General features: G+C 42.6%; 1 protein-coding gene across 2 annotated transcripts; it reads left to right on the plus strand.

Annotated features, from left to right (window-relative positions):
* Positions 1 to 963: 963 nt before the first annotated feature.
* Positions 964 to 10,411, plus strand: LOC114706838 (28S ribosomal protein S33, mitochondrial). 2 transcript variants are annotated; one of them, XM_028889343.2, is made up of 3 exons: positions 964 to 1,069; positions 6,830 to 7,071; positions 10,062 to 10,368. In XM_028889343.2, exons 2-3 carry the CDS (start codon positions 6,857 to 6,859, stop codon positions 10,165 to 10,167), a joined length of 321 nt encoding a protein of 106 aa, XP_028745176.1. In that variant the 5' UTR covers positions 964 to 1,069; positions 6,830 to 6,856; the 3' UTR covers positions 10,168 to 10,368. The 2 variants fall into 2 exon arrangements, with proteins under 2 accessions (XP_028745176.1, XP_037059521.1); XM_037203626.1 differs by lacking the exon at positions 964 to 1,069 and adding an exon at positions 1,312 to 1,452 and having other exon boundaries at positions 10,062 to 10,411.
* Positions 10,412 to 15,626: the final 5,215 nt, after the last annotated feature.

Consider the following 15,626-nt stretch of genomic DNA (forward strand, 5'->3'; position numbering starts at 1 on the left):
TGGTTTTTTTGTTTGTTTGTTTGTTTTTTGTTTTGTTTTTACATCGAGACTTTATCATCAATGTTGGAAGCAGATGTGACCGTTGTATCGCTTGGTCTACTTGTGGGACTCCTAAAGTGGGAGCGGGGCCTGTCCCTGATGCTTTGGCTGGCTTATGGGAACCTATTCCTCATACTAGGTTGCTTTACGAAGCCTTAATACGAGAGGAGCTTAGTCCTACCTCAACTGGATATGCCATGCTTTGTTGACACCCATGGAAGGTCTGCCCCTTCCTGAACAGAAAGAGAGGAGGAGTGGATGGAGGTGGGGGCAGAGGGGAGGTGTGGAGGAGCAATGGGGGGGGGAGTAGGGAGGGGGAAATGAGGTCAGGATGCAAAATAAATGAATAAATTTAATTAATAAAAATATTTTAAAGAAAAAAAAAGGTTGGGAGAAGAGTTTTACAAGAGCTTGTCCAGCTGTACAAAGAGAAGCAGAACTTGGGCTGTCTTCCAAGACACAATTCTCTCGGTGCGGCTGTTCTCTCTTCCACCCAACAGCTCCATCACTGCCCCCGGACGAGAGGAGCACAGCTCCAAAGATAACCCTGGACTAACAGAAAGGAATTTTCCTAAGAGGGTCAACAAGACTCCGACCCAGCATCAACTAGTATCTTTGGGGCGCACAGGGCATATAAGCTCGATGAAAAGAAAACGAGGAGAAAGGAAAAAAAATACTGCACTTATTCAAAGAGCACGCAGCTTCAGAGATGAGGGACGCAGCTCGGTGGCCATTCTCCACACAAGGAAGCTTGCGAAGCCTCCAGCACCTTCCGAGAAAGCCAAGCCTCGCCGGCTCTCAGAACCACACGGGCACACACAGCTTTTCTCTCCGGCCGAGGCCCTCGGCTCCGAGCGAGCCCGACCGCTAGGTGTCACCCGCGGCCCCGCCCCCGGGGAACAATAGTAGTTCCGGGATGTCCGCCGGCTCCGCTCTAGCCACCGAGCTTCCGCCTCTCTCCTGCTCTCCCGGGCTGGGAGCCGGCAGGGGGCGGGCCTTCCGGAACGCGCGCGAGCAAGGTCAGGCGCAGGTAAGGCGCGCGGACGGCGGGGGTTGCCGCCGAGGGTGGCGGCGGTGCTGGGCCGCGCAGGTCGCTCGCCCGGTGGGGTTGCCAGGATCCAGGCGAGTCCGTCAGGGCCCCGCCCGGACGTCCCACGCGTACCCCACAAACACCCTTGGCCTTCGCCTGCGTGCGGTGGGGAATTGAACCAGCCAAGCATGCACTTCCTCTCTCCCCGTTGGCCCGCCCTCCACAGTTTCGCGGGGAAGGTGCAGGACGTTGTCACTAGTCTTTAAAAATGCAATCAAAATGATAGTCGGGAAAATATATGACACCGCTGCAGCTTCCGTCACCTGAGGAGGGACCGAATCTGACAGCGGAGAAGAGAAGTTGTTCACGCTGAACGGAATAAAGTTAGTATCTGTTCAGTGGCGTTCGTGCCCTGTGACCCGGTAAAATGACTGGTGCCGATTTGTAAATGCTCGTTCTGATTAGGTTGCTTCCCAGTAACAACACGTGTGCATTCCTTGGGTCGTGACTGGACACGCACCATGCCTGCAGTTTTGCCTCAGTCTCACAATTCAGGGAGACCATCTGACTTGCTCTGTAGACCAGGCTGGCCTCGAACTCAGAGATCCGCCTGCCTCTGCCTCCCGAGTGCTGGGATCAAAGGCGTGTTTCACCATCACCAGGCCAGTTCATATTCTTTTTAAAAATAATTAAAAAAAAAAAAAAAAAGATCTGAGGAACTGAAGAAAGCTTCCTCCCGGGAAAATACACAATGCACATCTCATACAAGTGATTTACAAAGTGATTGACAGCAGCGTTAATCGACATTAACTCCACCGTCATCTTCACCTTTAAAAAAGATAAAAGTAAACCTAATCCAAAGCCAGTTACTGAACCAGAATTGATCTTTTTAATCGAATGGAGAAGCTGGGGAAATGGTTCTGTGGGTAAAGTGTTTACCGTGCAAGCATGGGTACTTGAGTTTGATCCCCAGTACCCACGTTTAAAAAAAAAAAAAACTCATTTACTGGGGAAACAAGGTAGGGAGCAATTGGATACCTGATGTTAACCACTGACCTGCACATATACCTGCCAACACTCTAGAAAAAATATAAATCCATCAGAAAGATAAGAAACTTGCCTTTTTACGACAAAGGAAAAAGATAAAGGAATTCTGGATTTTAAGACATGGAGTTAATGTGTTTTGCTTGATATATTTTAGTAATTTGGTTTTGCTTCTCATTTTCAACAATTCTTTTCTCCATAACATTGTATTTTTATTTCATTCACATTTAAAGAAACATAACAATTCAAAGGGACTAATTTGGGGGACTGGAGAGATGGCTCAGCAGTTAATAGTGCATATTACTCTAGCAGGGGACCCAAGTTCCTATGTCAGGTGGCCCACAACCACCTATAACACGGTTCTAGGGCAGTAGTTCTCAACCTGTGAGTTGTGAGCCCTTGGGGTTCACATATTAGATACTTACAATTTATAACAGTAGCAAAATTACAGTTACGAAGTAGCAGCTAAATTTTATGGTTTGGGGTCACCACAGCATGAAGAAGCATTTAGGAAGGATGAGAACCACTGTTCTAGGATTCCAACACCATCTTGCCTCCTCAGGCACTGAGCTCACGTGCACTTACACAGATCCACCCACACATAAATGTTTAAAAATTAAAATTTTTTACACTATTATGCAACTCCTAGGATAATTTTATATGAATTAAAATTAATTGACATGTAAATTATTTGACTTAGTGTGATTTTTTTAAAGTTATAAAATTGAAATCCTTTAAGAAAGCATGCTAGCCCGGCAGCAGTGGCGCACACCTTTAATCCCAGCACTCGGGAGGCAGAAGCAGGCAGATCTCTGTGAGTTCGAGGCCAGCCTGGCTACAGAGTGAGATCCAGGACAGAAACCAAAACTACACAGAGAAACCCTAGCTCAAAAAAAAACAGAAGAAAGAAAGCATGCTAAGATCTTGAGAAATCCTAATTTTTTAATTTTATTTTACATGTATTTGTGTGTGCACAGGCATGCTGAGGTGAGAAGACATCTTGGGGGAGTCAATTTTCTCTTTCTACCATGTAAGCTCCAGGGATCCAACTCAGCGCAGGCCTGGTGGCCAGCACGTGAAGATGCTAAGCCATTTCTCGGGCCCAATCTTTCTTTCTTTCTTATTTAAAGTTAGAAAAGGGGGAAAAAATAGCAATGTGTCAGTCTTAGGACCAGTAGTTACAGAAAATAATCCTTTTTAGCCTGTGTTTTTTGTTTTGATACAAGGTCTCACCATGTAGCCTTGGCTGACCTAAAACTCTACTTAGAACACGCTGGCCTTGAACTCACAGAGATTTGCCTGCCTGTGCTTCCAAGTGCTGGGTTTCAAGGCCACCCCTGGCCTGTGTTGGTTCATTAGTGTGTTTGTCTGGACTTGTACATTTCCAGTACAAGTGAGATGGCTCGATGGATAAAGACGCTGCCATCAAGCCTAATGGCCTGAGTAAAATAGCAGGCGCCCATGTGACGGAGACCCATGCATTGTCCTCTTACCTCCACGTGTGTCTTGTAGTGCATGCGTGCCCACATGCATGCATACATACACCACGGCACAAAGTCAATGAGTGCAATTTTTAAAGCTTTCTTTACAAAGCACATCCTTTGTTTAGTAGTTGTTTTAACCAGGTTCCTCTGTCATTTACTATGATGTGTGTCTGTGCTGTGGAAGGAAACTAAAGCCATGGTGCTGGAAGTGCAGCTGAGTCAGGGACTCGGGTCTTTGTCATAAAGACTTCGTCATTTTAAGACTTGGGTTTTGTTGTCTGTGTTGCCATGGATTCGAATGTGATCTTATTACAGGTTATATATCCCACCTGTCTGCTACAATACAAAGTGAGTATGGCGTTACCTTAGCATCCTTTGATGGCTTTGGCTGTTTCTAGAGCGTCCCTTCCTCCCTTTCCTGTCTGTCGGGTTACCAGGGTGCTGGTTGCCCCACCACCCTCATCAGGCTTTGTAAATGAAGGTGTCCTTTCAGGTAACAAACACACACAGTTACACCTGAAATTTTATCAAGTGTAACTGTGTGTGACATGTGCACTCTCTCAGACAAGAAGTCAACAAGTGTGTCTGTGTGAGCACTAAACGCCAAGCTGTCAAAGAGGTTTATGGCTGTTCTTTTTTTTGAGTTACCATTTACTGAGTATCACTGCCCTCCTTCTCACAACATTCCTCCAACCTTTCTTTTCAGAGAAAAGGGGAAGCCAGATTTAGACAGGCAAAGTTCAGAACAGACTACATGACGGAGCCAGGGTGCAAGGCCAGGTCTCATCCCGTAGCCTCTATTTAAAAAATAAAGTGTAGTGTGGTTATGAGTACACTTCACAAAAAAAAAAAAAAAAAAAAATTAATAATTAAATAAATAAAATAAAAATAAAGTGATTGGGAATTCAGAATGTATTTTCTTTTAAATGCTGTAGTGAAATGATAGTTCCTATCCTGCTTTAAAGAATCTCCAGAAAATTTATGCAAGTACAGTGGAAACCTATTCTGATACTATACTGGTAATTAAGAGAGCAAAATGAAAAAAGGGCAGAAACAATTTGTTTGTTATAAAGTTGTGTTTAAGGAAAAAAGCACACATAGAAACATGGCTGCTTCTGAAGACTTCTGGACATCTGCAAGGCCCAGGGAGGGTTGTGACACTGGTCATTTTTTTTTTTTTTTTTTTTTTTTTTTGGTTTTTCGAGACAGGGTTTCTCTGTGTAGCTTTGCGCCTTTCCTGGAGCTCACTTGGTAGCCCAGGCTGGCCTCGAACTCACAGAGATCCGCCTGGCTCTGCCTCCCGAGTGCTGGGATTAAAGGCGTGTGCCACCAACGCCCGGCGACACTGGTCATTATTGTCTACTTAGATGTTAAACCAGTAATGACATTTTTTTCCCTGATCAAAATGAAACCTCATTCCTATAGCACCAGCCCAAATCTCTCTGCAGCCACACGGCCCAACAAGAGATGGCAGAGAAGTGTGTGAAAATGGAAGAGCAAGGAAAGCTAAGTGAGCCCCAGATTCAGTTGAATGGGACTTCCAGTCTGACTCTTCTCCCCTTGCTAGCCTTTGGGGGGCACTGCTGGCCCAAGATCATCTAGTTGGCATTCAAGGTGGTAAATGGTTTGAGGCTGACATTCTACAGTTGGTTTGAGGTCAACCTCTGTTCTGTTTCTGGATGTTGAAATAGCATTAAAACTTTCTCAAATAAACTGAGTTTGTTTCTTGTGAATACTGTTTTGAAATTTTATCAGGTGCCCTACACCTTGTCTTGTTTTTTAGCAGGTGTGTGAGACCTCTTTGCAGGTGGCAGTCAGTTTTATTGGCATTCTTATTTCTTCCCACACTCTACTGGCATTTTTATTTTTGAGGTATTAGTTTGCTGGAACCAGACTTTGCTTTGCAGAAGTGATGTGCAAAACTCTGAGGAGCTGTTTTATTTTAGCACCCTTCTTGAGAGGTTTTGGTATAGTTCTCCCATTAGTTTTTTTCAGATCGATTTATGCCTTTTTATGTTTGAAAGCCAGCTCCTTTCCCTCTTAGCCAAACTATTCCCCAAATAGTCTTTTAGCCAGCGAGGATTTTCATCTTGGCATGAAAATTTCACATAAATTGGCATATTCTGCCACCAATAGCCCATTTATCTGACCTAGAATGAGATGGCATAGTTATTCTACCAGAAGCATTCTTTTTATTGTTGGTGGTAAATATTTTTTACTTTTTATTATGCCTGTGTCTGTGAATCCATGCCATTTAAGTGTGGTGCTCACAGAGGCCAAATGAAAGCATCAGCTCCCATGGAGCTGGAGTTTGAGGCAGTTGTGAGCAGTCCATCGCGGGTGCTATGGACTGAACTATCCTCCGGAAGAGCAGCAAGCTATCTCTCCAGCCCCTAGAAGCATTCTTGATTTTTACATGTCCATTATGTGGGTTTTTTTTTTCTGTCTATTAGCTATAATTTTTTAATACCCTAGTTATTATTATTATGCCTGTTTCAACATTCCGTGCCTCTAAAGAAAAAGTTACTTTGAGCTGGTTTGCATTAAGGCTGATAAATAGCCTCCTAATTCCTAGGTGACTTTTGTTCATGGATAACAGATCATTTGAGCTGATGATCCTTATTTGAGCTGTTGAATTTTGTTTCTATAGAACTACTGTCTGTTTTTCCCAAATGGCTTTCAGTTGCTAGGCAGAATTCAATCCAGTAACCTAGAGGCCAAATGACCTCATAACTCATTAGCAGTTCTCCGAGCCATCTGGTGCCCTTGAGGAGAACAGTGTTCAAAGGACTGATAATAAAGACAACAGCATAATTACTTCTCTGCCATGATTACACCTTTAGATGGCAAGCAGTCAGCATATTTATTTGCAGATTGCTTGGGTGGTTGTTTCTAAAGGTATAATAACTATGCTATAGCAGAATAACTTGTTTCCCTGACCCCTTCATCCAGCTTGCAAATAAGTAAACTTGACGACAAGTAAATAACCCATTGAATCACAAATTGTAAGAAAGGTAATACACCAAAGAAACATAGTGCCATAACACAAAATATAAAAACCACAAGTGTGAGGAAAGAAGTAGCTATAGAGTGGAGATGTCACAACTCCAGGGCAGATCTTGCCAAAGGTACACAATAATTCTTGGGTGGCTTGCTGTATTTCACTTTTTACAATATTTACTAGATAAGTGCAGAATTTCTCACGCTCACCTATTAATCTCCTTTTCTGTAGGGAATCTTGTTCCTCGCTGCCTAAGAAATGGCTTCACTTTCAGAATATGCACTGCGTATGTCTCGTCTGAGTGCCCGGATCTTTGGTGAAGTGGCCAGGCCTACTGATTCAAAGTCCAGGAAAGTGGTGAATATGTTCAGTGAACAGCCCTTGGCCAAAAAGAAAGAGACTTATGACTGGTATCCAAATCACAACACGTATTTTGCACTCATGGGCACACTCCGTTTCCTTGGCCTTTACAGGTGAGGAGAGGGAAAAAAGACAGGGCTTTGTTCGAGGTGGTGTTAACAGATCAGCAAAGGAAAACAATTAGCGTGTCTCTCCCTACAGTTTTGTGACTCTTATGAGAGAGTCCAGGTACATCAAAAGGTATAGTGTGTAGGGGTAGGTGCTCTTTCAAAATTGCCTTGATTCATAAACAAGCAAACAAACAAAAATATAGCTTGTTGGAATTATGTCTAAAGTATAACCTGCATCAAATTGTACTGAGCTATTGTTCGTTAATTTAAGAGTGCTCTAAAAAGGATGGGAATAGGGAGTGGGCCAAAATGATGAGGAATCAACCCCCACAAGCAGCATGATTGCTAGAGCAGCTAGTTCTTGGTACAGATGAACAGAAGCCTGCCCCACACCTGAGCTGCCTCTTACTGGTGTGTAGGGCCTCCATTCTCTGCTGGTGGCAGTTTTGTTGACATTCTCACTCCTCCCCCTCACTTCTGGCATTTTTATTTTGTGTCTTTGTATAAATTTTGATTGGATAAGCTGTAGGTTACTTTTAATGGTAATTTATAAATCACATAACTCTTAATACTGTGTTTTGTATGTTTGATAGGTCTAAGAAGCAAGTGCTTTCCTTGTAGAAAAAAAAATAAAATAAAATACCAAGATGGCCATTTTTCTTCAAAAAAAATTTAAGAAAACTTCCAAGCTAATAAATGCCCCTTACAAAGAATTAAAACAATAAGATCCCATAAAACTGAATTGCATACCATCTTTAAAATATAACATGTTTTAATTGGACCTAACTATTAACGTGGGACCATTCATTGTAATATAAAATAAATAGCACAGCATGATACTCATTCCTGAGAGCTAAAGGTTGGTACATTCATTTATCCAGCATATTTTTAAGTCCTTTCCATGGCATTTAAGATGGACATTAAAGGAACAGCAGTGAACAAAACAAATGGACATTCTAAGTGAATACATTATTAGAGATTACAATGCATGGCCTACTTTGAGTGTCTGGAATTGCTAGGGACTATCTCCTTTGCCATTAGTCTTGGCAGAAAATAAAACCTAATTTTATTATGACCCAGAATAAAATATCAGAAGCCAGATCCCGTGGAAGGTTATAACCCCTAACAAAATTACATTCAACAATTTTAATATGTCTGCTTGATATTGTCTTCCATTTATTTGAAGAACAAAGACCTAGCTATCTGTGGGGACAAGGAAAAAATACTAAGCACTTAGTTGTTCATTGAGAAGCAAAATTATTTTTATGTGCTTTTTCAGTAGTTATGGTAAATGATGCCTCCAATGCATGGCCATCTGTAGCATCAGAGAGGATAAATGTAGACATCCCTTCAATAAAGTCTGATGTAAAGGCCTGCAAAAGAGGGAGGGAAATATAATCAACCAAGACAGTTGATTCACTCAGTTAACAAGCTGCTGTGTTGTGCTAGCAGCCTTTGTAGAGTTTTCTGTCTGACGATGGACAGAAACAGGGAGGAATGAAGAATGGGAAAATGATGTAACAAATAATATGATGTGTTTGGTGACAATGTCGAACATGCTGGGGGTGGGGGGAGGCAGAACTAGCTAAGCAGGATCCAGAGTGCTGACAGGGCATGTGGTGAGCTGGGGACGGGCATGCTAACAGCCTTAAACAGGGCAGTCAGGGTCAGCCCCATAGAAGAGATTGAGGTTGTGAGTGAACCTGGTGAGACCTGGGTTAGAGCTTGTGGGACAGAGGCAAGAGTGAACAAAGGCCACTCTTCCTGGGGCCGGAGTGTACCTGCAATGGCCCAGGAATAGTCTGGGCCAAGGAAACAACTGGGAGACAGGAGGCAGGACACAGGGGTCTGGGAGTGCTGTGCTAAAGAACAGGGCTTTTGCCCTGGGCAACAGAGTTTCAACATGATCTGACATCTATTTTAGATGAATTATTATGGTTATGTTGAAAACTATTTGTCAGTCATAGCTAATCTCAAAGAGGTCTGTGCTATAATAGTCCATCATGTTCATGGAATGAGATATCACATTCTTTAAAATCAATCTTTTAAAAAAAATAGCTTAGGTAGACCCAGCAAAGCACCCTTTTTTATATATTTAGTCTGTTCTATGAAATCCATTAAATAATGTATATTCAATCCATACACCATTATTGCCGCCTGTTACAGGTGAGGAAAGTTCAGCACTCATGTCTCGTGAACTGTGTTTTAAAGCCAGGTTTCCATGGGTCCCGTGGCTTCCATGTTTAAGCACTTTCTTTGGGTAGTTAGACATTTTAATACAGTTGTAGCTGTCTCCACCTTCTGCACTGTCCACGTGTATAATTAGTCCTGGCTGCTCTGACTCCTACAAGGCCTGTCTTGATTTGCCTTCCATCTGCTTCAGCCTTTCCCAACAGTCTTCTTGTGTGGGACATTCACTGCCATGCAGACTGTTCTGGAGAACTGCCCGGTTTTAGTAGACACTAATTCCTAGGGCAATCAGAATCTCTGTGCAGCTACCGAAAATAATACTCAAGTTTTGTTTTGTTTTGTTTTTTGAGACAGAGTTTCTCTGTGTAGCCTTGGCTGACCTGGAACTCACTCTGTAGACCAGGCTGGCCTCGAACTCACAAAGATCCACCTGCTATTGTCCAAGTTTTACTCCTCGATGTTTAGTCTTTTTAGTTTTTTTTAATACTGGGGATCTAACCCAAGGTGTTTAGCCTTAATGTAGGGAAATGTTGGGTGGTGTATCTCATAGTTCCGTAGGTTTACCTGGGCTCACCTGGAAGTCTACTACTCTTTGTGGTATTGTGTCTGTGAAGGAAAATTGACATCTGAATTCTTACAACCTAACCAGTCTATATGTTGGGTATACTTTCTGTTCACCAAACTAAGCACATGCCCTGAAAACCCTGCTCAACAGCCTAAGAGGACAGCTCGAGATTGGCACTTCTCCTGCGTGATAAACATAGCTGGTTGATTTTGTTTTTTCTTTCTCCTTCTTCATCCAGAGATGAGCATCAGGATTTTATGGATGAGCAAAGACGTCTAAAGAAGCTCCGTGGAAAGGGGAAACCAAGGAAAGGAGAAGGGAAAAGAGCTACAAAGAAGAAATAGTATCAGCTCACCAAGAAAGGAAATTTCTTCCTCAGTGACTAAGGAAGTGTATCTCATTAACTTTTCACATATTAGAGGAAGGTGACCTTCCTCAGTAGACATCAACCCCATGTTTTCATGTACTTCAGTTAAGCTGTAACTGGTTTCTTGAAGATATTCTAATTCTTCAAAATTATATTTACATTGGTTTTGTAACCTGAAGTTTACCTCCTTTTCTAATGGAATGAATAAACTGTTATTTAGCGGTTTGTTCAAGAGGGGAATGGAATATTGCAGTTGGAGCGGGGGATCCCCCCCTAAATAGTATCCTGTACTTTCTTTATTCCTCCATTGCTTCCCCACCCAGCCCTAACCTTTGACCATTCAGCCTTTGTCTTCACCTTCAAGCTTACTCTTTTGAAGGTGCCTCAGGGAGCTTAAAAGCTTTCTGGGAAAGCGGATATTGAATGCCTAGTGTATACAAGTACTGGAGCCTTGGTAAATAGAGTGGTAGTTTTTAGCTCATGGAACTTGAAGTCTTATAGAAGAGTCTAATATAAATACATATATTTAATACAATTATCTATAATTGTATTAAATGCTATGAAGAAAACTACTTTTTGAGATGGTGAGTGGGTAGATAACTGGAAATATTGGCAAAACCACATTAAGAAATGTAGAGACCTTCCTAAAGAAAAGAGAAATTATATTTAAACTAGAGACAAAGGATAAATAAGAGAAAAATAATGAGGAAAGTGTTGGAAGTGAAGAAAGATTGAAAAGCCCTAAGTTAAGAAGAAATTCTTGGCCTGGTGGTGGTGGTGGTAGTGGTGGTGGCAGTGGTGGCACACACCTTTCATCCCAGCACTTGGGAGGCAGAGGCAGGTGGATATCTGAGTTCAAGGCCAACCTGGTCTACACAGAGAAACCCTGTCTCGAACAAAAAAAAGAAGAAGAAGAAGAAGAAGAAGAAGAAGAAGAAGAAGAAGAAGAAGAAGAAGAAGAAGAAGAAGTAGTAGTAGTAGTAGTAGTAGTAGTAGTAGTAGTAGTAGTAGTAGTAGTAGTAGAAGAAATTCTTGTTCCAAACATTGAAAAGAGACCACTGACTGGCTCATGTTTAACCATAAGGACATAGACAGACCAGGCAAGTTCTATGATGTGGTAATACTTGGGAAACTTAAGTAGGACAGCAAGTTTGAGGCCATACTGGACAATTTAACAAGACCCTGTCTCAAAATAGGAAAAAGAGGATGGTATATGTCATGGTAAAGTCCTTTCTAATCTCTTGGTCAAAAAGCAAAGTACAGAGGCAAGAGTAGACAGAGCAGCTACTTTAGATAGGATTTTCATTCCCTGAACGTGAAGTGAGTCCTGGACTAGTAAGAACTAGAGTGCATATGTTTAGACAAATGTTATTTTTAAACATGCATAATCCAGACAGGATGGCTAGCGCTTATATAGCCTGTTGGCGCGTGGGGGTGGGGGGAGTACTTAAAATTGGGTGATTTGTGTCTGATAGAATTGAACTCAAACAGAAGGTTCAGAATCCATTCATTTACCGCATTCTACTGAGTACCTGCCATATGCCTGACTCATAATAGTTGTGAGGTGATAGAATGAATAGATATGGACTCCACGATCGTGTGAGTTCTGCTGCTGTCACAAAGTAATGCAAGAGCTCGGGAATGTGCTTAGAGAAAGTGCAGCTGGCGGCCGTACAGCTGCACCAGGGTAGGCACTGACGTGGAAAATGGAAGCCTGAACGTGGGATAGCTGTGATGACTCCAACTTTTTAAGAAGCCCCAGGGCTGAAGAGCTGGCATAACAGTTAAGAGTACTTGGTTTGTAGAGGACCTGGGTTTGGTTCTCGGCACCCACATGTTAACTCAAGTTTTGGGGGGATTGGATGCCCTCGGGGATCACCAAATACACATGTGGTGCACATACATACATACATGCAGGCAAAACACCAGTACACAGAAAATATTTTTAGAAATTTTAAAGAAGCCCTGAATCGAGGAACTAAGAAGACCTAAGAGGATGTGTGCGCAGGTAACTACAGTAGATGTTGATCTCAGACCTCAGGCAGAAAGCAGAATCTCTCCTGGCTAACTGATGGATGAGCTTCAGGAGCTCAGGCTGCAGGGAGGCTGCAGGGAGCCTTAGCAATGGCTGATACTGAATCGGCAGTCACCCCTGAGGTGGTTTGAATAATGGCCCTGATAGGCTCATATATTTGAATCCTTGGTTACCAAGGAATGAAACAGGATTTCAAGGATTAGGAGGTGTGGCCTTGTTGGAGGAAGTGTGTCACTGGGGGTTTGCTTTGAGGTTTCAAAAGCCAGTGCTAGGTCCAGTTCTCTCTCCCTTGGGCTGCAAATCAGGATGTAGTTCTCAGCTACTGCTCCAGCACTGTACACTCCACCATGATGATGGATTAAACCTGACACTGCAAGCCAGCCCCCAGTTAAATGCTTTCTTTCCTAAGAGTTGTCTTGGTCATGGTGTCTGTCACAGCAGTAGGACAGTGACTAAGACAGCCCCACAGTAGATCAGTGCACCACTGCCACAAGCTGAAAACCAGACACAAGCTGGGATCTATTTAACATAAACTGCCCGAAAACCAACTGGTGGAGTAAACCCCTTGCAACTCAAGACGCCTACAATGGACTGCTGCAGACCTGTGGAGAGGTAGGATGGGAAGGAAGAATTACGTAGATGCCACAGGAGGCAATGCGATTCCGGGCACCAGTCACCAGAGTCCAGTGAGGATAAATACAACCAGGGAAAAAAACCAACTTTACATTTAGACTAACTACATTGCTATCATTAGACTTCTTGCCAAAACCTAAACTATTGCGTTTTCCTTCTGATGTTTGGTACTTAGTGTGCATAGGGGATTTTACCATGGATTTTGGTGTAGTGTTGTAAGAAGGCTGAGTTTTGCATTCAAAAATTGAGAGGTTATGTAGTTTGCTTACTGTAGCCTTTGGTACAGGTACTGAACCTCTTTGTAAAATCATGGTGATATTGTACTAAATTAGGGGCCTGGAAAGAAGGTTCTCTAGTGAAGAGCACTGGGGGCACTGGCACGGGCCTTGAATCTCAGCACTTGGGAAGCAGAGACAGATCGCTGAGTTTGGGCCAGCCTGGTCTACATAGTGAGTTCTAGGCCTACCAAGGCTATATACAGAGGCCCTGTCTCAAAAACAGCATGCGTGCACGTGTGCGCTCACACGTACATATGTATATTTGTATAAATGTACTTAATGCTTTTACTTATATTGCATCTTTTTTTTTTTTTTTTTTTTTTTTTTTGGTTTTTTTGAGACAGGGTTTCTCTGCGTAGCTTTGCGCCTTTCCTGGAACTCACTTGGTAGCCCAGGCTGGCCTTGAACTCACAGAGATCTGCCTGGCTCTGCCTCCCAAGTGCTGGGATTAAAGGCGTGTGCCACCACCGCCCGGCTATTGCATCTTCTAAGATAAAAAAAAGCAAACTTACAATTCCACTTTTTCCACTTTTCATCTTTCTTCACATATTGTCACTAAAGCTCCTGAAGTTACTAAATTTAAAGCTCAGTCTGAGATGGAGCTAAGAACAAACTTCAGGAACAACAGATAACAAGAAAATGTTTTAGCTGGGTGGTGGTGGTCCTCGCCTTTACTCCCAGCCCTTGGAAGGCAGAGGCAAGCAGAACTCTTGAGTTCAAGGCCAGCAAGGAAGCAAGCAAGCAAGAATAGGAAAGGAGCTTTCCAATCCTGTCTTCCTTTTTTTTTTTTTTTAAGTTAAGAGGTGAGTATAACAGGTCTTTCTTTAATCCTAGCACTCAGGAAGCAGAAACAGTCTGTGAGTTTGAGGCCAGCCTGGTCTACATAGTGAATTCTAGACCAGCTGCATAAGACCCTATTTAAAATAAATAAACAATAAATAAATAAATCTTTTTAAAAATAAAACAGAAAACTACTGACTGGCCCATTGAGAATAAAACCAGGGGGCTGGAGAGAGCTCAGAGGTTAAGAACACAGGCTGTTCTTCTCAAAGACCTGAGTTCAATTCCCAGAACCCAAATAGTGACTCACAACCTTCTGTAACTCCAGTTCCAGGGATCTGACACCCCCTTCTGGCCTCTATAAGCACCAGGCACATACATGGTACACAGACATACATGCTCAGAAAATACATAAAAATAAATAGAATAGAATAAAAACAATTCTAAAGAGAGATTGAAAGTTTTGGAGAGGATACAAAGTAATCTAAAAGGCTCCTAAGTGTCCATGAGGACTGGCCAATGCATTAAGCACCAAACTAATTAAAAATGCAGTAATACAAATATTTAATAAAGGGTTATAGAGACAAAAGAGAATTTTGCTTTGCATAGGAATGAGTTCCTAAGCATTGACAACAATGAATGCAAGTTTGCCAACATTCTTAGAGCAGTCATCACATACAGGACTTTGTATATTGTAGATCCTATACCTCATTAACTCCTTCCTTCGTTCCGTGATAAGTATCCCCATTTTAGAAGAGCCTGAGGCTTAGATCTTATGCCCAAAATCAGACATCTACAAACACCTAGATAATTTTAAATCCTTCGTCACCAGACCCATTTTTCACAAGCATAAAGAAAAGTGTAAAATAAACAGCATGAACAAGATCTAGACGTAACCATAAAACATTAGTAAGTGCTATAAAGGGCGTGGTCTGCCAAACTCAGATTCACAACCTCAATGACTCAATACCTGATGTCAAGTCCCCAGTGTGCATTTGGTTATTCAGCAGTGCTGGGGCTAGTAGCCAGGGTCTTGATACTAGGCCAATGCTCTACTGCCAAGCTACATCTGTAGCCTGTGCTCTTTTATGGCCTGATGATGTAACTCTGCTCTTTGAAGGTCAGAGCAATCATTTGCCAAGCTCTATCATTTGCTAGGTACTCCACAGTTTTCCAGAACTGTGTCACTTAAACTCTACAACAGCCCTATGGCTATTATTGTCCCGTTTTATACAAGAACTTGAGTTTGGAGTTGAGGCTTTGAACCCTGGCTATATGGGATAAGCTGAAAGATCCTGTCTCTGGTACTATTCCAGAGTGTTAGAGTTGAAGCAGGAACGAGGCATTAGCTGAGGCATTGGTGTTTGAAAAATGGCTTGCTTTTACCTTGTGGAATTTGTCTTGTCCCTTGTTTTTTGTGCTTATTTTTCTTTGAAAAGCCAAGGATTGAATCAAAGACCTCACACATGCCAGACAAGCACTGTCCACTGAGCCCTGCACTGTTACTTTAAATAGCTCCTTAAGCAGCTCTGCTGTGCATCAGAGGCTAAGAAATTCCACTGAACCTGGGTGTGTGACTTGTAAATCCCAGCAGTGAGGAAGCCGAGGCTGGAGGATTGCTACCACACTGGGCTGTTGAGGCCAGCCTAGGCTACAAAGACCCTGTCTCAAAAACAAACAAATATTGCAGTCAGTTAGTTAATGTTTCTC

Source organism: Peromyscus leucopus, chromosome 3, assembly GCF_004664715.2.
Source record: "Peromyscus leucopus breed LL Stock chromosome 3, UCI_PerLeu_2.1, whole genome shotgun sequence".
NCBI classification, from domain to species: domain Eukaryota; kingdom Metazoa; phylum Chordata; class Mammalia; order Rodentia; family Cricetidae; genus Peromyscus; species Peromyscus leucopus.